The sequence below is a fragment of the Hemiscyllium ocellatum genome, chromosome 18 (assembly GCF_020745735.1).
Source record: "Hemiscyllium ocellatum isolate sHemOce1 chromosome 18, sHemOce1.pat.X.cur, whole genome shotgun sequence".
Lineage (NCBI taxonomy): Eukaryota > Metazoa > Chordata > Chondrichthyes > Orectolobiformes > Hemiscylliidae > Hemiscyllium > Hemiscyllium ocellatum.
Genome location: NC_083418.1, coordinates 67543755 through 67565197, shown reverse-complemented (window position 1 = coordinate 67565197; position 21443 = coordinate 67543755). Strand labels below are relative to the sequence as shown.

Sequence of the window (21443 nt, the reverse complement as noted above, 5' to 3'; positions counted from 1 at the left end):
GAGGAAACCCACGCAGACATGGGGAGAATGCGCAAATTCCACACAGACAATCACCCGAGGCTGAAATCGAATCAGGGACCCTGGTGCTGTGAGGCTAACGGGATCACAGGATGTGGGAGGGCAGGATTGGAGTATTGAGCTCAAAGATTATTCATATTCATACTGAGTGTCAGTGCAGGCTCAAAAGGGTCAAATAGCCTACTAATGATCTTACCTATTTTTCTATGCCAGTGATATGCATATACAATCATATAATGGTACAGCAGAAGAAATCATTCAGCCTAATGGACCTATGCCAATTCCTTGATCAAGTTATTGAAGTGGTCCCACTTACTCTTTCTCAATTGCCCTGCAAGCCTCCCCCTTTCATTTATTTTTGAAAGCTACATTTGAAACTGCTTCTACCACCTTAATTGGCCAGAGCATTCCAGATCACCAACAACTTTATATACGTCAAAATAATTCCTAATGTTGCTTTAAGTTCCTTTAAATAACTTAAGTTTGTGTCCTATTGCTACTGGTCAATCTGACAATGGAAACAGTTTCTTATTTAATTAATTAAGCTCCATGGTTTTGAGGAACTATCAAATTTCTTACTCATGTCTACTTTAAGGAGAACAATCCCAGATTTCTAGCCTCTTTATATTATCAAATGCAGTTCTGAAGCACCAGTAATTAAGTCTGAGCTACCTAGCATGTGAACTATGCACCATTACAACTTTTGGCAAAAGAAATGAATTCTGCAAATAGTAACTTGAGTTAAATCTCATACCTTGAAATGACTGGACAACCAAAATTGAATGATCATAATCAAGTCGGTTTATTTTCACAGAACAACTTTCAGTAGAATAACATAAACATAAATAACATTTGCCCACCTTATTTTGAAATCCTTCAGTCGATCTGCATTGAGTTTAGCTGTGAGGAAATCAGGAAGCTTCTTTCCAAGTTGATGAAAGCCAAATAACAGACATTCAACATAGCTGAACTGTAGCTTTGGCTCCTCATTGCCTGCGTTTTCACCATTTTCTGCTTCTTCTGGGGGTAATGGCATATATTCCTAGGTTTTTACAAAATTCAAAGTTACACAACATTCTTTCTCATGTGTTTGAGCACAAGTATTCACACGAGGCTGCACAATCTTCATATGTACAATTTTCATGCAGCTGTAGTTCGTAAAATGTTGATTTGTTCCATGCCTTTGAAACCATAAACAATTCAAACCAGATAAATATTTCAGCAAGTGCTTGACAAAGCCATCTGCTTTGTAAGAAATCAGCTTAAGCCAAATGTGAAGTTTCTTCTTCTGCCTCGTAAAATTTAGTCTGAATGAAATGTTGATACAATGCAGAATAAAAATTGTGAAATGAACAAATAATGTGATCAGCAAAGAATGATTCAGAAACATGTGGCTCTAAAATATTTGCAGTGACTGAATTTCAAAAAAAGATTACATCTTCCAGAAAAAGTTGCTTACCAGCAATTTTTCAAATAACTGTTTTAAGTTACTTTCTAACTTTTCCATATCACCACAGAAAGGTGTCATTTCTCCCAGCAACTTTAAAACCTGCAAGATTAAAATATTGAACTGTCACAGAAGAATTGAAAAAAAAACACTAAAGTACTGCTAAACAATAAACCTTGAATACTAACCTCTGGAGAATTTTGTAATGGACCTTGATTTGAATCTAATTTGCAACATTATGTCAACATTTTGAGGAGCTACATTGGCGGGGAGATGGGAGAATGAGAAGAGAAGAGAGAGGGAGTATGGGGTTGTGCGCGCATGCCTGATTTGGTGTGTGGTAATGGATAGGGTTGGAACTTCCAGGGGGTGCAAGTGGCTGCAGGCCTCCATCACTACAGTGGAATGTGCAAAACCATTGGCACAGATCCAGAGGAACATGCTTTTTCAATTGGAAAAACATCTTTCAAAGTGCATGTGCTGGGGAATGGGGATGTGAGTATGCAAAGGAGAGAGCCAGTTACAAAGAAACTTTACACATGACTAACAAATACTTTATAATGGGTTAGAAAGAGTAAATTAATTTGGTTTACACCTTACCTCCAACTGAATGTCAAGGCCTTCTACTGGGCTGGTAAGAGAGCTGAGGTTTGGTAGTACTTGTTCACAAAAATAGGTGACAAATCTGGTTGAATGGACATTTTTCTGAAAAATAAGCACAAATAAAACAATGCACAAGACAAGGCTAAAGTAACCACTTCTTTCTAAATTTACTGCATTTTTAAATAACGATTTTAAGTTAGTCAAGAATAAACAAGCGTGTTTATGCTAATATTTATCTAAGGCATTTTATGGAACATATTCTAACTTTACAAATCGTTTCACAATATAGTTAAGCAGCATCATATACTTGTAGAGTTATGGAAAAGGTTTTTAATGTAGAACACCTACCATACAATGCACTTTAATTAAGTTGCAAGGTCCATTCTAAAGCTTGACAATTTTATCAGTCGTAAAACATACAGAAAGTTTAAGCAAATATATAACAGAGGCTATTGTTTTCAGTGCTGCACATGCTTGCATTATACACTTTGGCAAAGCATTTGCCACCCATAAATGTGTGATCAGGTTTCACAGGTGCATAAACAATACTCAACTTTGCCGCTCTGCAGTTTCTAATTCCATTTATGACACTATTTGGAAACTCTGCCAACATTAAGTTGATGATTAGCTACAATTCTCCAACTACTGGCATGATGAAATTCTCTCCATTTTGTTTGAGAGGAGCTCAATTTCTACTTGAAAATCCATTCCTTGTACCTGGCTATAGTTTAACTAAGCACTTCACAAATTATCCTTGCTACTCTTAAGAACTCTTCAACAGCAGTATGAAAAATTCAAAATTGACATATTCAAGTCCATTTGAAAGACATGAATAAACTATGACCGCTGAAATGTTGGATGACATGGATGAATGTTAATCATTTAACTGAGAGATGATTAAAATCTGCATTAGTTATATCTGATCCATTTTAGGACAGAATAGATTGTGAAAGTTAATCTTTTTTTTAAATGCTACATTGAGTGCACCCAGAGCTTCAAGTTTCTGATTGGGACTCAGGGACAAGTAAAATTCTAGGCTTTTCTCACTTTCAAACGGCTATTTGTGACAACTGATTCCAAGATTTCTTTTTACATGTTAACTGAAATTCAAATGCAAAATCTCAAGGTCATCCCAATTACACAGCACATGGCATGCCAGAAAACAACACAGATCAACAATTCCGAAATACACAAATTAAGTTTAGTCTTACCGAAAAAAGTGGAACTGCCTGTCTTGTGCACTGTAGTAGTCTGTCCACAGAATCTGGATCTGCAGAATTAAACACCTGCTCTAAATCTGCCTGTTCAGCCACCAGCTCCACCAGCTGTTGTCGACCACTTACTGTCTGAAGATTCTTAAGGCTGGACAGAATCTTCATGAATAAAACAAACTCCTCTCCTGTCACATCATCCAGTACCTAAAAACAAAATAATTTCATATATATCTGGAATAAGATGGCCCTCGCTACAAAATACCATCTTGCACTGAAAAACCTTGAGGTGGAAGGTAGGGGGCATGTTCATCATTGAAAATATGTAAATTAGGCTGCCCAGATCTGAGAGTTTTTCAGTTCCATTCAGTCCAAAATAAAAAAAGTGAATGAAAAGTATACTTTGGATTGATTTTCTTTTTAATATTTGTCTTTTAAATACCAAGTAGCAGAAATGTGTAAAAAATATATGAAGTACATAAAAGCTATTAGTACTCAATTATATGGACTTTTACTTTGATACTGCAAATTCATTATGGTGCACATCAGAAAAAGGGCTTAAATAATGAATAAAAGCAAATTACCGTGGATACTCGAATGTGAAACCAAAAGAGAAAATGCTGGAAAGTCTCAGAAGGTCTAGCACCATCTGTAAGGATTGAAAAGAGCTGACGTTTAGAGTCTAACAGACCTTTTTACCAAAGCTTTGTCAAAGGGTCAGATAGACGCGAAATGTCAGCTCTTTTCTCTCCTTACAGATGCTGCCAGACCTGCTGAGATTTTCCTTAATTAATGAATTATCATTCACAACTCTTTTGTGCAAAAAGAAAACACCTGCAATAGGTGCTTAAATATATGTCCAATCTACTTCCACTGGCATTTGCTAGTGGCATTATTATTGTTTGAAAATAAGATACCATGTTTGATTCCTCTAATTATTAGCAACTGCAATGGATTCCAAATCACCCCATTTGAGATTGTACTGAATCTCAAGGTGAATTGAAGCAATAGTATATACCCTTTTCAGTCATGCCCTGCCTTATACAAAACATTAAGTTCAGTGAAAATTTTAAGAAATAGGAGCAGATGACAGTCATTCAGTCCATCAAGCATGCTCCACTGTTTGAGAAGATTATTTCTCACCCCAAATAATTTTAAACTCAGGTGTGGATCCACTAACATGCAAGTTTGTAAAAGAGGCACAGGAATAGCTAATAATAACCAAGAGATACATATGTCCACTCAAAAAAATGGTATTTCAGAATGCATTTTATGATCCATTAAACCTTTGATAACATATCAAATGATGCAAAGTTTTATCCACTTTCCTGCCTGCCCTCTAAAATCCTTAATTCCTTTGTTAGTACATTTTACAATATTAGGAGAACTCCATCCCAGAATGTGCTCTGACAAAAGGTTAACGACCTAAATGTGAACTTAAAAAAAAATTTCCTGGGATGTGGGGTCACTAGCAGGCCACCATTTGATGCCCATCACGGATATAACATTGCCAGACGTGCAGCAGAAATCCTGTTGACATGCATAAACAACATTTTGGCTAGTTAGGCAGCAAATTGGGACTGGTTCCAAGGAATTTCTGATCAAATCTTAGATTAATTCTGAAATTGATTACTATAGCAGTTTATTTCTAGTTACACTTGAGAAGGTATTGGTAGTGAGTTATGTTCTTAAATCATTGCCATCTGTTGGAATGCAGAGACATAATCAGTCCTGTTAGGTACAGGGAAAAAGCAATCTCCACTAATTCATACAAATTCTGACCAGTATTCAAACATGTAGTTACAGGTTATAAAAATACGTTCATTCCACAATATTGTTTTACATTGAGTTCTCAGAAATGTCCAGCATCACCTCATCTCTCTAAAAACAATACCTATGTCTGCATCTACAAAACGCTAATTACAATGCTTTCAAAGTAATTAATCGACTGACAAAGCAACTGATTTTAAAGCACTGACTGTCTAAAGAGAGTCTTGCAATTTCCAAAGCCACACAACCTAGCTCACAATTTAGATCATTTACTGTACTGAACAGCCCCTCAAATACAGAAAGGATTTAGGTATAAGTCACCGAAGACTTATCAAACCATAGGACTGCTCTCTCATTAGTGACAGACGCTGGTAGTTTAATCACGTCAGATGAGGGGACTGGTTGAAGAGAGCCATTCATTGCTACTTCAATTCAAGAATAGAGTACAGTTTTTCTAGCACACAATTGTGAGGAGTCTGCTCTGTTGCGAACACAGTGAACAGTTGCACTACATGAATAGCTTTATTTCAACCAGAACCATAAAATCACCCAGGAATACTGTTCCTGTCTTGCTCACTTTTCAGAGTACCACGGTTTGTTTTTTTTTAATGCTCACCTCAGACTAATTACAAGGAGTATTTGGTCAATCTATTAAATATAAGAACTGTTAGAAATTTCCCAATAGCAATTACATAGATGTTGCTTGATTAATGAGTTACCTTTTTGGACTCCACAAAAATGTATTCTTCTACTTCTTTGGTCATAACTTCCTCTGGTACTACCTTCAGTTTTGTAGAAAGGAACTTTATCGCACGCTCTCGCACAATATCCTCCCCTTGTATTATCTGTGTGAAAAGACCACCTAAGGTTCCTTTTGGTAACAGAGAAAATTAAGAACACAATTAATTTTAAACTCAGTATGGACCAACTACCATGAAAGTTTGTAACAGAGGTACAGGACTAGCCAATAATAACCAAGTGGTACAGATGTCCACTCAAAGTACTGGTATTTCAGAATGCATTTTCATAATGAATCAAATGACCCAAATTTAAATACTTGTCAATATTATGCCTAAGAGTAAATTTATGCCTCCAGCCCTAATTAGCCTCAACTCTAAAGATTTTACAAATGTCAGTACTTAACTTTTTTAAAAAAATACTGTTGCTGGTTTTAATTTTTCTTCTCAGTCATACTAATGCTCCTGCAATTTCTAAATGTTTAATTTTTTTCCCACTTCACATCTTATTACAGGTAGATAATTTGTCAGTCTTAATAATTGCTACTAGATAATATTTCACTCTGACAAATTCAAGCTAGTTAAAAGATATATGGCTTCCTCCACCATTATGACAATCTTAAATAATAGAAACTGACACATTAAACTTTTCAATTTTGTGCGCCTTCTCCAAACAAACTACATGTTCAACAGTGTGTACTAAATGAACAATGATAGAGAAAAAAATGTTTCGTGTCCAAGTATGGCTTGAAACAGCCATTCTATTTTCATACCATTTCACAGAACATTTATTCAAGTAACATGTACGTTAGTAAAATAGTCACAATAATTAGAAAGTAAATGATAGTTACCTTTGGCATCAATCTTGAATATACATATTAACGCATTATTAACCAAATTGAACTCCGCACTATCATCTGCAAAAAAGAGGAAGTTCTTGTAAATCAGAACAAAAAGTAACTAGTTAAAGTAACTGCAAGGTTTAGAAATCATTTCTCTTTAATGTGAACTGATAAAAACCAACAGCCCTCAACTGCTCCAGATTTTTAAAAAATCCTAGATGATAAATTGAATTTGTGCTGCAAAATAATTGGGCTTATGGTTTTCAAAGCACAAAACAACCAAGTTAGGAATAAAGTGAAATGCAATCACATACAAACATATGACTTAGGAGCAAGAGTGGCTCCTCAAGCTTGTTCAATAAAATCAAAGCTGAATGGATTGTGAAGGATGAAGGGCCATACCCGAAACGTCGATTCTCCTGCTCCTCAGATGCTGCCTGACCTGCTGCGCTTTTCCAGCACCATACTTTTCGACTCTGATACCTTGAGTAGCCAACAATATGCATTTACCATAAAAGGTTTTAAGATTCACGTACCAGGACACCAGGATCCTTCTGTGCTTCTCAGTTCTGTAATCTTTCTAGATTTGAATAATACACTGCTTTATCATTTTCTGTTAAAGTTGACAAGTCCATTTTCCCAAATCATACTTCATTTCCCAATTATTTTCCACTCAGTTAAACCAACTATATTCTTCTGCAGACTTATGACCTCTTCACAACTTAGACTACTACCTCCTTACGCAAATTTAGCATATATTTGACCCTTTATCCAAGTCATTTTCATAAATCATTGCCGCCCCACCTATGTCCCAACACTCATCACATCCTGCCATTCCAAAAATGCATTTATGTCCATTTGCTGCTTCCGAGTAGCCTGCTAATCCTCTATCTTTCTTAATCTTTCCCTACACCATGGGCTCTTGTTTTATAGCACCTTGTTAAATACCTTCTACAAATCTAAGTACAGGACATCCACCAGTTCACTGCTATTTATATTGTTTATTTCTTTCTGAAAAATCTCTAATCAATTCGTCAAATATGATATTTCTTTCACAAAGAAATGGCGACTCTGAATAATTGCTTTAAGATTTTCTGTGATAACTTCCTTAATAGTAAGAAGGTTAGCATACATAAACACTGCATGGCCTAGAAAATAGATTAGACTGGAGTGGAGTGATTGAAAAAGAACGATCAGCAAGTGGCAAGACATAAAAAAGCACGTAAAAGCAAGGTAGAGCACAAACAGGGGTGGTGAGGGCAAGCAACTATTAAATATTTGGCAACCCTGGGTGACCAAAACTCTGGTAAGTATCTGCATCTCACAGGAATTCAATTAAATTGTTCAGCCTGTGTTCAAGGCATGAACATTGAGAGATATTACCAACACACTTTGAGCTGGGAGGTAGTCACATCCTTTAAATTAAGCAATAAAAAATAGAATCATGGAGCGATTACAACACAGTGATCGTCATATGGCTCCTGCAGCCGGTTGCTTCAAGAACAATTCACCTAGCAATATTGCCAAAGTCCCCATTCTTCAACTTACTCATAGCAGTGTTGCAAATGTTTCATTTCAAAAAATGATTCTCTGCTATTCTGAAACCCACAACTGAGTCTTCCTTCACCACACGCTAGTGCATTCCTCATGTCACTATTGTTTCTTCTGCCAAGCATCTTAAATCACTGCCCCAGTTCTCAATCGCCCCTTTGTCCAATTGCTATTCCTAAACTACTTCATCCAAAATACCTTTTGTGAATACCCTCGCTTCTCAAAGGAGAACCACTCCAGCAACTCCAAGCGATCTTTTAACTTAGTTCCTCATCCATGAAAACATTCTAGGTTTTTTTGCATCCTTCACATCCTTTCAAAAGTGCGGTATTCGAATACTCAAGTTGAAGCTCTCCTAATATTTTCACTTAAGCTTTAATAATAGGATGACAGAAGAGAGGCATATGCTAAACTTGTAGAAGAAATTAGTTAGACCTCAGCTAGATTACTGTCTACAGATTTGGGCACTACGTTTTAGGAAGGATGTGAGTACACTGGAGAGAGTGCAGAAGAGGTTTTTGAGAATGGCTCCAAGGATAAGAACTTCAGTTGTGAATATGGATCAGAGGGTTTGGGGGTTGCTTTTAATATTATGAGGGGAATATGGATACAGTATAAAAGAATAACCTGTTCACTCTCATAAAAGAATAGAGAACAAGGTGGCACAGATATGGGGTAAAGGAAAGAGAATGCCATTGGAATCATAATGCTTAGAGAGACGTCACAGGCATACTGGGCTAAACAGCTTCCTCTTAGGGTGCAACAATTTTGAGAATATACAGATTCATCATATGGAGGATGGGAAAGGTTGGTGGTGTAATGGTAACATCACTAGAGTAGCAATCCAGAGTCCCTGGTCTTGGAACATGGGATCAAATCCCACCACAGCAGCTGGTGAAATGCAAATTCAATTAAATAAATCTGGAGTTGGAAACTAGATTTAATAATGTGCCAAGAAACTATCAATTGTTTTAAAAATACACCTGATTCACTAATATCCTTCAGGGAAAGAAACGTGCTATCCTTACCTGTTCTGGACTACATTAGACTCCAGAATCTCAGTTATGTGGATGACTGTTAATTGCAATCTGAAAACGACATCGCAAATTCAACAGCAAAAGGAATGGGCCTTAAATGCTGGCCTTGTCAGGGACTCTGGACCTGACAACTGAGGATTTTAAACATTTTCAGCTCATAGTACTTCCATGTTTGATGTCATCTGCAAATTTTCAAATTGCGCCTTGTACAATAATATTAATATAATTCAGGGAGAGAAAGGATGCCAACATTGACCCATGGAGAACCACAATATAAACTTTAATCTGGAAAAACTGCCATATCTCGTATGTAAGTTATGCAAATTCAGACTGATATGGATTCAGTTAAAAAGAAAATTCTTCCCAAAGAAATAATGGTGACTAGTTAACCATTTTCCATCTGCTTTGTTCAACTTCACAAGCAGAAAGATCAAATCACAAAATGTACAAACATCATTCATACAATATAAAGCATTGTTATCAATCTTGTAAGAAGTAACATATTTAATGAAATTTTCACAACAGTACAAGGTGAACTAAAGCTCTACATCAAAAACAAAACACATACCAGTTTGTAAAAGCTGTGTTAATATATCTGCAACTCTTGGTAGGTTTTCACCTGTTGCAAACTGAGGAAGTTCTTTAATGGCTTGACGACGAATCTAAATACAAAATTCCACCCTCTTAGATTTTACATATTTGCAATGATGCAAAATTTACTTAATCATATGTATTAGACAATCTAATATTGTCTTATGACAATTCTTCAAAATTTCAGCATTAATTCTTCAGCACTGAGTACACAATTTCTAATGTATTGCTTTTTGAAAGTTAATTGAACAAAATTAATGAAACCAAACTTATGCCAAACGGAAAATCAGAAAGAAAAGAATACAGTCGTATCCTCTTTTTTCCACCTTGTCATGCCCACCCAATCAAAATTAACAAATTCAGATTGAAATAGAAAAGGAACATAAGCCTTACGGAAAGATCTTCATCCTCACAGAGATCCAACTGGGCATTGATAGCACTATCTGCCAACTCAGGAAAATGTTTGAAGAACTTGGGAATAAACTGCGCTGCCAATCTTTTCTCTTTGGCACCACTCTTCACACCATCAAGAATGCCCTGATATGCATCTTTGTACTGCAAAATAAAAATACATTTTGCCATACTTTGATAGAAGCCTCACAAAATATTCAGATCATTCAGTTTAATAGAGATCACTTGTTGCAGAGATTGAGATGCACCCTATGTGGAATTGTGAACTTTCAGAAGCTAGGTTTTATAACACTTTTTGAAATAGGTAACTTCAAAAGAAATCTTATCAGAAGCACAATTTAGATTGTGACCATCACCTTCTCAGGAGTAACTACTGATAGTCAATAAATGCTCAACCTGCCAGGGATTCCCACATCCCCTGAATGAATAAAATACTTGCGTTCTAAACAGTGCATGGTTCTCTCCATTCACTCCACTGCACCCATCCAGCAATGTTATGAGCTCTTCATTGGTTCACATATTCTTTTATTGGTAGATTTTCCAGATGATTTAGCATTATAAAAAGGACCTGTGATGTCATCTTTTATTGCTGGTTAAAGACTCAAGTTTGTATTTAATTACTTTTCAGTTCTAAATTTTAGCATCAGAAAATGAGTAATGGGAAAAATCATATTAATTCAACAAAAATAATTAAAGATAAGAACATTAGGAATCAGAGGTGTTTGCCATTCAATAAGATTGTGGCTGCTTTGATTGAAGTCTGAATACATTTTTTTTCCCCATCTGCACTCCACATCCCCATATCTGCATAACCCTCACGAAACTTTAAGACAACAGATTCAAGATTAACTACACAATTCACAGGACTTTTTATGAGGACGACAGTTTCCATATCAATACAACACACATTTCAATACAGACAGACAATAGTGGATTCCTGAGCGCTTCCCACAGAAAACATTATCTTTGATAATGACTGGAACATGATAGGAAACACTGCAGTTTATCAACCTGGTTGGTGTTCGCTTTTAGCAAACTTCCTCCGAGATGTCAGAAAACATAACTTTTACAAATATACAGATTACGATCACTCAAAACTGGCTGACTGAGCAGAGAGCTTAGCAGGTGAATAAAGCTTGCAGTTTTAAGGTGTAACTCAGAAATTGTACACATTTTAAAGATCACTTTGCAGCTAGACAACTCTTCTCTGTATTGCAGATGGATACATTTTCACATATTACCAACACTACCCTGTTTTATGTCACATAAAACAAAATACACGTATTAAGATGGAGGTGTGGCATTTTAAGACACTAAAGGCTCAGAACAGCAAACTCTGGAGATGTACAAGATACACATCTGATCAGACCATCCAGCACATTAAAACCACTGCCTCGTAACACTATTTCAACAAAGTTTGACTTTTCTAAGTCATCCTTATCAACATGGATGTAGGTTTGCTCGCTGAGCTGGCAGGTTCATTTTCAGATGTTTCGTCATCATACTAGGTAACAAAGTCAGTGAGCCTTCAGACGAAACACTGCTGATGATTCCTGCGTTCTAATTATATGTTTGGGTTTCATTGGGTTGCTGATGTCATTTCCTATGGCAATGTCATTTCCTGTTCTTTTTCTCAGGCCGGGGGGGGGGGGGGGGGAGAGAGAGAGAGAGAGAGAGAGAGAGAGAGAGAGAGAGAAGAGGGGGATGACGACCATTAATAATACCCTTGGCATAAAATTCATTAAAAGAGGAGGAAAATTACAACAAACTGCCATTCCTAAATGTCACAGTAGAGCGAACAGCCAACGGGGATCTTCAAACCAGCGTCTACAGGAAAACAATACATAAAGACTAAATATTGAACTATACAAGCAATCATCCCAACATCCACAAACGAAGCTGCATCAGAACATTATTTCATCAAGCCACCACACACTGCAGCACAGACGAAAATCAACCTATACCCAATGAACACAGTCTGCAGACTTCTCAGCAACAAATCCAAACAAGCAGACAAAACGTGTCCTAGCCACTTTCCCCTAAATCAAAGACATCTCGGAAATGACCACCAGACTACTCAAACCCTTTGGCCTCATGGTAGCCCACAAACCGACCAACACACTAAAACAGCACCTAATGAACTTGAAAGAACCTATACAGACAACAAGCAAAACTAATGTCATTAACAAAATACTGTGCAAGGACTGTAACAAACATTACATTGGACAAAAAGGCAGAGAACGAGCCACCAGGACGCATGAACATCAACTAGCCACAAAATGACATGACCCTCTCTCACTAGTATCCTTACATACAGATAAGGAAGGACACCACTTCGACTGGGACAACACATCCATCCTAGGACAAGCCAAACAGAGACACACACGAGAATTCCTAGAAACATGGCATTCCAACCAGAACTCTATCAGCAAACACATTGACTTGGACCAGATTTACACCCCCCCCCCCCAACCCGAGAAAAAGAACAGGAAATGGCATCACCAACCCAAAAAACCCAAACATATAAATAGAAAGCAGGAATAATCAGCAGTGCTTCGTCCGGAGGCTCATTGAAGATGTTACCTGCTATGGAGATGAAACGTCTGAAAATGAACCTTCCAGCTCAGTGAACAAACCTACATCCAGAACCTCAACCTGAGCTACAAATCGTCTCAAAACTCGCTGTATCAATATAGCATCTTTAATTTATTGTTCACAGTACATTACAGTGCTCTTTTCTAAGGGGAAGCAATATTACACATGCAGGGCACATTACATTATTCTACTGCTAGATCATATAGATATGTGATTGAATGTACAAGATGTACACAGCGCTTTTGAGATTTAATGACGGGTCATAGATTAGAATTTTTAAAAAAGTTTAATTTGACAAATTGCATCAAATATGGTCAGGCTATTCTAAATACAGAAAGCAAAGGTCAGAAAAGCCTACCATTTTTACACTGGTGCTTTGTCTGTATACATATTGTATACACAAGTAAGGCATCCATTTTTAATCAGTTATAAAAACACATTCACAATGGCCAGGCTTCAAAATTAATAGCAAAGCAACAGCTACTGACTTCAAAGAAAACTAGCTTAATAGCTTCGACCACCTATACTGTGGATTTCTCTGGGTTTAATTTGAAAATGGCATAAAGACAAGAGATCTACCAAGTGTTTGGTAGTGAAGTGTTGGAATAATGTTCTACCAGGCGGCATGGTGGCACAGTGGTTAACACTGCTGCTTCACAGTGCCAGAGAAACTGTCTGTGTGGAGCTTGCAGATTCTCTCCGTGTCTGCGTGGGTTTCCTCCAGGTGCTCCGGTTTCCTCCCACAGTCCAAAAATGTGCAGGTCAGGTGAACTGGCCATGCTAAATTACCCATAGTGTTAGACGTAGGAGAATGGGTCTGGGTGGGTTGCTCTTCGGAGGGTCGGTGTGGACTTGCTGGGCCGAAGGGCCTGTTTCCACACTATAAGTAATTTAATCTGTCTAGTAGTCGCGATGTAATCAAGCATCACTAAACAGGCAACCACACTAAATTACACTCTCAGACAGCAAACCAGGAAGTAAGATGAACCAATTATCTTTTGCTTAAATTAAATTTTAATGAGAATAAATCTGACTGGGCATACACGAGATTGTAGTGGAAAGTGAAATGCTATAATGTAAAAGTTAAAATTGGACTTAATCTTAATGGACAAAATTGATATGCCACAAGTATAAAATCAGGTTTCAGAAGCAGCAGTAGTCAAGTAATGAGTATATTGTTCAAACCATTTAAGCAGCTGTCGTAATGCCAAGGGTTTTTGCAGAGAATATTATGGAATAAAATTGTCTGAAATTCAATGATTCTCAAAGATTTCCACCCAGCAATATATCTTACACAGCTTAGAAACACTGACAGCAACTTCTGCATTTACACTTGAACAAATTCCAGACATTGCTGTCAGTTTCAGAGGTGTAATAACTCCAGTATTGTTACTGCTGCAATACCCACAGCAATTACATTAAATCTCAAATCAAATGAGACTTCTGAACATAAAATCTTTCTGTAATATTTTGTCACAATTGTCAAAATTTTTTACAAATTTGCACCTCCATATTGAATAAAGCACTGTGTTGCTATTGTTCATATCTCAATATAGAAAGAGTATTGAGGCTTTCAAAGACAAACATAGATTAATTACAATGTTAAATGGAAAGAACTGTGAATGCTGGAAATCAGAAACAAAACAAATTGCTGGTAAAACTCAGCAGGTACAGCAGCATCTATGAACAGAAATCAGAGAAATCCAGTCACTCTTCAGCTCGGAGTTTTCCAGTGATTTCTGTTTTTGATTTTGTTACAATGTTGCCTGCCATTGGGAAATAAAAATGCTAAATATTGAATTGTATTTTGTTTGAATATTACAAATACAGACATACAATAGCAAAATTTAAAGCTACGAGAATATCGATCAATACAGATCAAAGCAACATGTTTCTAGTCATAGACTCACGCAGCATAGAAAAGGCGTCGACTCTGCACCAAAAACAATTACCACTACAGGTGCGCGAACCCCAATTTTCAACTTTTCTCATGTCCTTGTATGTTATGATATTTCACATGCTCATTAAAATATTTTTAAAATGTTTTAAAATATTTGTTCTATTTCCAGCCTCGACTGCCTACCTGCGTAGTGCATTTCAGATTCCTACCATAATGCTTTTTTTCCTCAAATAGGTCCAATCAAGATTAATTGGCACAAACATTAAGGAAAAAGATTTAGTAGAGACAAAACATAGGCATTAATCTCCAGCTGGAGAGCAACTAGAAGTATTGCTGTCCTCACTTTATAAAAATACCACTGATTATGCACCGTAATATATTAAACACACAATATTAAGGCAAATAATACACATCCAATCCTAGTGGGTGAAAATAAACTAGTCATTCAGACATCCAAGAAAAAAAATCTATAGATACAAAATAAAACAAGATTCAAGGGGAAAAACGTTTCTTTAGAATTAGGAATCTCTGGGACTCTGAATACATCCAGATTAGACTGAAAAATGGATGAAGTAACCAGCTTGAGGGGATATGACAATAGAGTAAGCAGCTGCAAATAGAATGATTTACTTAAAGGGAGACAAAAACGTCTATAGAAACTGATTGGCTCTTATCCAGGTTGTGACTTGGCTTCACAATGGAAATCACCTGTCATGGATGCTAGTGTGTAAGTTGACCTCCCTGAAGCCTTATGAAATCTCTAAAAATGGGTGTTGTTTTGTACTGAAATACATAGGTAAAGGCTCAGCCACAATTTTATCAAATGACAGAGCAGGCTGAAGGGCTGAATTGCCTAGTCTTCCTCTAATTCTCAAGCTCATACACATACAAGTATAAAGAGGAACCATGAACTTGGATGGTGGCCACTTAGGGAAACTGCTCTCTGAGTATCTTATACATCTTCATGCATAAGTATGGGGAGGTTGGGAGAGAGGGGGAGTGGACAAGGATGAGCAAGGGGTGAAGGCTGAATGTGGTCAGACCATACATAGAGTATTGTGAACAATTCTGGTCCTATACCTCAGGAATGATGTACTGGCCCTGGAGCAGGCCCAGAGAAGGTTCATAAGCATGATTTCAGGAATTAAAGTCTTAATGTATGAGGATATTTTGAGGACTCTGCGTCTATACACGATGGAGTTTGGAAGAATGAGGGGGGAATCGAATTGAAACTTAGAATACTGAACGGCCTGGACAGAGCGGACATTGGGAAGATACTTCCATTAGCAACAGAGACTAGGACCCAAGGATACAGCCTTAGAGTAAAGGGACAGAGATGAAGAGAAACTTCTTCAGCCAGAGAGTGGTCAATCTATGGAATTCTTTGCCACAGAAGGCTGAGGTGGCCAGGTCACTGAGTGTACTTAAGACTGAGATGGATATTCTTGATTATCAAGGGGATCAAGGGCTACAGGAGAATGGGGTTGAGAAACTTATCAGCCATGATTGAATGGTAGAACCGACTCAATGGGTCGAATGGCCAAATTTCTAGAGCTATGTCTAACGGGCTTATGGAAGAGCAGTAGGATGAGTGGAGGGGAAGGTGGGAAGAGAGCGAGGTGGGGTTGGAAGATGATGAGGACCAGAGATGGTTATTTTTTGGACTGGAGGCTGTAACTAGCAGTGTGTCTCATGGAACAGTAATGAGGCTACTGCTTTTCGTCACTTATGTAAATGGACAGGGTGGTTAAAAACGCATTTGGCATGTTGGCCTTAATTGCTCAGTCATTTGACTATTGGAGTTGGGAAGTCATGTTGAAGTTGTACAGGGCATTGGTGAGGCCTCTTCTGGTATACTGTGTCCAGTTCTGGTCGTCCAGTTATAGGAAGGATATTATCAAGTTGGAGAGAGTTCAGAAGAAATTTACCGGGTATGGAAGGTTTGAGTTATAAAGAAAGGCTGGATAGGCCTGGACATTTTTCACTGGAATGTAGGAGGTTGGGAGGGTGACCTGATAGAAGTCTACAAAATAATGAGAGACATAGGTAGAGTTAAAGTTTGTTCACTTTTCGCTAGCAGCGAGATTTAACAAAGACATAAGAGGCAAAGTTTTTTGACAAAGAGTAGTGTGTGTGGAATGAACATTCTGAGAAAGTGGTACAAGGTTTAAAAGACATTTGGATCGATACGTGGTTTGGAAATGTTTGGAGAGATATGGGCCAGGAGCAGGTAGGTGGTGCTAGCTTAGTTTGGGATTATGTTAGGCACAGACTTGTTGGACTGAAGGGTCTGTTTCCATGCTGTATGACAAAATGGGAACATGAATAAAGGAGGCATTGTTAGTAAGTTTACAGATGACAACAAAATTAGTGATGTAGTGGATAGTGAAGATGATCACCTCAAAGTGCAATGTTGATCAAATGGCCTGAGAAGCAGGAGTTTACTTAAGATAAATATGAGGTATAGCATTTTGATACGGTAAATCAGGCAGGATTTATAACCTTAATGTAAGGGTGCTGGGGAGTGCTGCCGAACAAAGAGACCTTGGGGTACAGGTACATAGTACCTTGAAGGTGGCGTCGCAAGTAGGTAGGGTAGTGAAGGCGGCATTTGGTATGCTCGATTAGTGCATTGAGTTGGGAGGTCATGTTGCGGCTGCACAGGACAATGGTTAGGCCACTTTTGGAATTCTGTGATGAATTCTGACAATAGGAAAGCTGCTGTTAAACATGAAAGTGGCCAAAAAGGGAATGGAAAGCTTGAGCTACAGGGAGAAGCTGAATAAGCTGGGGCTACTTTCCCTGGAACATCAGGACAGAGAGTGGTCTTGTAGAGGTAGATAAAAATCAGGAAGGGCATGGAAAGGATGAATAACCAAGGTTCCCCAGGGTAGGAAGTCCAAAACAAGAGGGAACAGGTTTAAGGTGAGAGGGGAAAGATTTAAAATGGACTTAAGGGGGAAGCCTTTCCCAACACAGGGTGGTGCAAGAACCATCTGGATGTGTCGATGAATAGAAAAGCTTTAAGGGGATAGGGGTCAAATGCTTAAAAAGGGACTAAATTAATTTAGGATATTTGGTCAGCAAGGACAAGTTGGATTGAACGGTCGATTTCCATTCTGCACCAATATGTGACTCGATGGCAGTCGCGAGAAGAGAGATGGAATGTGGGACAGGAAGTGTGACTGAGATTGGGTAGGTGGCAGGAGGTCTGACAGGGTAGGGTGTGGGGGCAGGTGCAGGGGACAGAGAAAAGGCTCAAGTAGGACACTAGGGGTCAGTTGGCAGAACGGTCATGGGGAGAGTGGAGGGGACAAGAGGGAAGTGGGGGTGGGTCAGGATAGTTGGGGGGAGGAGCGAGACGGGGGTGGGGGGGAAATGACCGAGACGGGAGCGGGTGAGTGAGTGACACGGAAGGGACGGGAGAAGAGGGAGCGAGACGGGAAGGGGAGGAGGGGAGGGGGGGGAGGAGGGGAGGGGGGGAGGAGGGGAGGGGGGGAGGAGGGGAGGGGGGGAGGAGGGGAGGGGGGGGAGGAGCGAGACGGCGAGGGGAGAAGGGGGGGGCGAGACGGGGAGGGGAGAAGGGGGGGGCGAGACGGGGAGGGGAGAAGGGGGGGCGAGACGGGGAAGGGGGGGCGAGACGGGGAAGGGGGGGCGAGCGAGACGGGGAAGGGGGGGGCGAGACGGGGAAGGGGGGGGCGAGACGGGGAAGGGGGGGGCGAGACGGGGAGGGGGGGGGCGAGACGGGGAGGGGGGGGGCGAGACGGGGAGGGGGGGCGAGACGGGGGGGGGGCGAGACGGGGAGGGGGGGGCGAGACGGGGAGGAGAGGGGGCGAGACGGGGAGGGGAGGAGAGGGGGCGAGACGGGGAGGCCAGAAGGGGGGGGTGCGTGAGACGGGGAGGGGGGAGAGAAGGGGGGGGCGAGGAGACGGGGGGGGGGGGCGAGGAGACGGGGGGGGGGGAGAGAAGGGGGGGGCGAGGAGACGGGGGGGGGGGGGCGAGGAGACGGGGGGGGGCGGCGAGACGGGGGGCGGGGCGAGACAGGGGGAGGGGAGATGGGGGGAGACGAGACGGGGTGAAGGGAGACGAGACGAGACGGGGGGGGGGGGGGGAGACGAGACGGGGGGGGGGGGGGGGAGACGAGACGAGACGAGACGAGACGGGGGGGTGGGGGGGGGAGACGAGACGGGGGGGGTGGGGGGGGAGACGAGACGGGGGGTGGGGGGGAGAGGAGACGGGGGGGTGGGGGGGGCGAGTCGAGACGGGGGTGGTGGTGGGGGGAGACGAGGCGGGGGGGTGGTGGGGGGAGACGAGACGGGGGGGGTGGTGGGGGGAGACGAGACGGGGGGGTGGTGGGGGGAGACGAGACGGGGAGGGGGGGGCGAGACGGGGGGGCGGAGACGGGGAGGGGGGCGGAGACGGGGAGGGGAGGAGAGGGGGCGAGACGGGGAGGGGAGGAGAGGGGGCGAGACGGGGAGGCCAGAAGGGGGGAGTGCGTGAGACGGGGAGGGGGGAGAGAGGGGGGGGGGGGCGAGGAGACGGAGGGGGGCGGCGAGACGGGGGGCGGGGCGAGACGGGGGGAGGGGAGATGGGGGGAGGGGAGACGGGGAGACGAGACGGGGGGGTGGGGGGGAGACGAGACGGGGGGGTTGGGGGGGAGACGAGACGGGGGGGTGGGGGGGGAGACGAGACGGGGGGGTGGGGGGGGAGACGAGACGGGGGGTGGGGGGGGAGACGAGACGGGGGGGTGGGGGGGGGGACGAGACGGGGGGGTGGGGGGGGAGACGAGACGGGGGGGAGACGAGACGGGGGGTGGGTGGGAGAGGAGACGGGGGGTGGGTGGGAGAGGAGACGAGGGGGTGGGGGGGGCGAGTCGAGACGGGGGTGGTGGTGGGGGGAGACGAGACGGGGGGGTGGTGGGGGGAGACGAGACGGGGGGGTGGTGGGGGGAGACGAGACGGGGGGGTGGTGTGGGGAGACGAGACGGGGGGGTGGTGTGGGGAGACGAGACGGGGGGTGGTGGGGGGAGACGAGACGGGGGGGAGACGAGACGGGGGGTGGGTGGGAGAGGAGACGGGGGGTGGGTGGGAGAGGAGACGAGGGGGTGGGGGGGGCGAGTCGAGACGGGGGTGGTGGTGGGGGGAGACGAGACGGGGGGGTGGTGGGGGGAGACGAGACGGGGGGGTGGTGGGGGGAGACGAGACGGGGGGGTGGTGTGGGGAGACGAGACGGGGGGGGGGTGTGGGGAGACGAGACGGGGGGGTGGTGTGGGGAGACGAGACGGGGGGTGGTGGGGGGAGACGAGACGGGGGTGGGGTGGGGGGAGACCGGGTGGGGGGGGGGGAAGGGGGAGCGGGACGGGAGGGGGAGAAGGGGGAGCGGGACGGGGGGGAGCGGGACGGGGGGGAGCGGGACGGGGGGAGAAGGGGGGGAAGGGGGGAGCGGGACGGGGGGAGAAGGGGGGGAAGGGGGGGAGAAGGGGGAGAGCGGGACGGGGGGGAGAAGGGGGAGAGCGGGACGGGGGGGGGAGAAGGGGGGAGAGCGGGACGGGGGGAGCGGGACGGGGGGAGCGGGACGGGGGGGAGAAGGGGGGAGCGGGACGGGGGGGAGAAGGGGGGAGCGGGACGGGGGGAGAAGGGGGGAAGGGGGGAGCGGGACGGGGGGAGCGGGACGGGGGGGAGAAGGGGGGAGCGGGACGGGGGGGGGGGGGAGAAGGAAGAAGAGAATGAGTGACGGGGTGGGGGTGACCAGGAGCGGGGGTGTGACGGGGGGGGGGGGGGAAGAGTGACGGGGGATGCGTGACGTGGAGTGGGCTGACCGGGTGGGGGGGTGGGACCTGGCTAAAAGCCTGAGCCAACAGCCTGCCGCCCGAACCTCCCAACCCCCAGCCCCCTCCCCTCTCCCCGGCCTGGCCCCTCTCCCCAGGCCCAGGCCCCGGCCCCTCTCCCCCGACCCCTCTCCCCAGGCCCCTCTCCCCCGGCCCCGGCCCCTCTCCCCCGGCCCCTCTCCCCAGGCCTGGCCCCTGCCTCCGGCCTAAACAAAGCGCATTCACCGCCTGTTTTCCGCCGCCCGCGCACTCACCTGGCCCACATTCTCCGTGGCGTCCGCCAGGATGCCGTAGTTACGGTACAACTCCTCCACCGTGGTCATTGTTGAATCTCCCCCCGCCCCCGGCACCGACTACACCGCGGTTACTGATCAGAACGTAAGGCCGCCACTCAACACTCTTCGCTGCCGCCTGTCAATCAAGCGGTAAACCTCGCGACAACCTCACAGTCCTCCGGCGACACCGCCACCTTCCGCCCGGGAGTTCCTCCGGCGACACCGCCACCTTCCGTCCAGGAGTTCCTCCAGTAACATCGCCACCTTCCGCCCGGGAGTTCCTCCGGCGACACCGCCACCTTCCGCCCGGGAGTTCCTCCGGCGACACCGCCACCTTCCGCCCAGGAGTTCCTCCAGTGACATCGCCACCTTCCGCCCGGGAGTTCCTCCAGTGACATCGCCGCCTTGCGCCCTGGAGTTCCTCCACCGACATCGCCACCTTGCGCCCGGGAGTCCTCAAGCCTCATCGCCTCCTTCCACTAGGGAGTCCTCATTCGACATCGCCTCCTTCCGCCCAAGACACCGCCACCTACCGCTCGGGAGTCCTCCAGCGAGGAGAAAGTGAGGACTGCAGATGCTGGAGATCAGAGATGAGCAATGGAAAAGTGCAGCAGGTCAGGCAGCATCC

General features: G+C 43.7%; 1 protein-coding gene across 1 annotated transcript in view; it reads right to left on the bottom strand.

Annotated features, from left to right (window-relative positions):
- Positions 1-20978, bottom strand: part of api5 (apoptosis inhibitor 5) — a 36487-nt gene extending 15509 nt beyond the window's left edge. Inside the window, exons 1-9 of the mRNA XM_060839077.1 lie at positions 20795-20978; positions 10201-10362; positions 9785-9878; positions 6638-6703; positions 5769-5920; positions 3280-3486; positions 2066-2170; positions 1478-1567; positions 879-1060 (exon numbers count right to left, since the gene is read on the bottom strand). Coding sequence (XP_060695060.1) covers positions 879-1060; positions 1478-1567; positions 2066-2170; positions 3280-3486; positions 5769-5920; positions 6638-6703; positions 9785-9878; positions 10201-10362; positions 20795-20863 — 1127 coding nt within the window. The 5' untranslated portion in view covers positions 20864-20978. The remainder of the gene's footprint in view (positions 1-878; positions 1061-1477; positions 1568-2065; positions 2171-3279; positions 3487-5768; positions 5921-6637; positions 6704-9784; positions 9879-10200; positions 10363-20794) is intronic.
- Between the last annotated feature and the right edge of the window lie 465 nt (positions 20979-21443).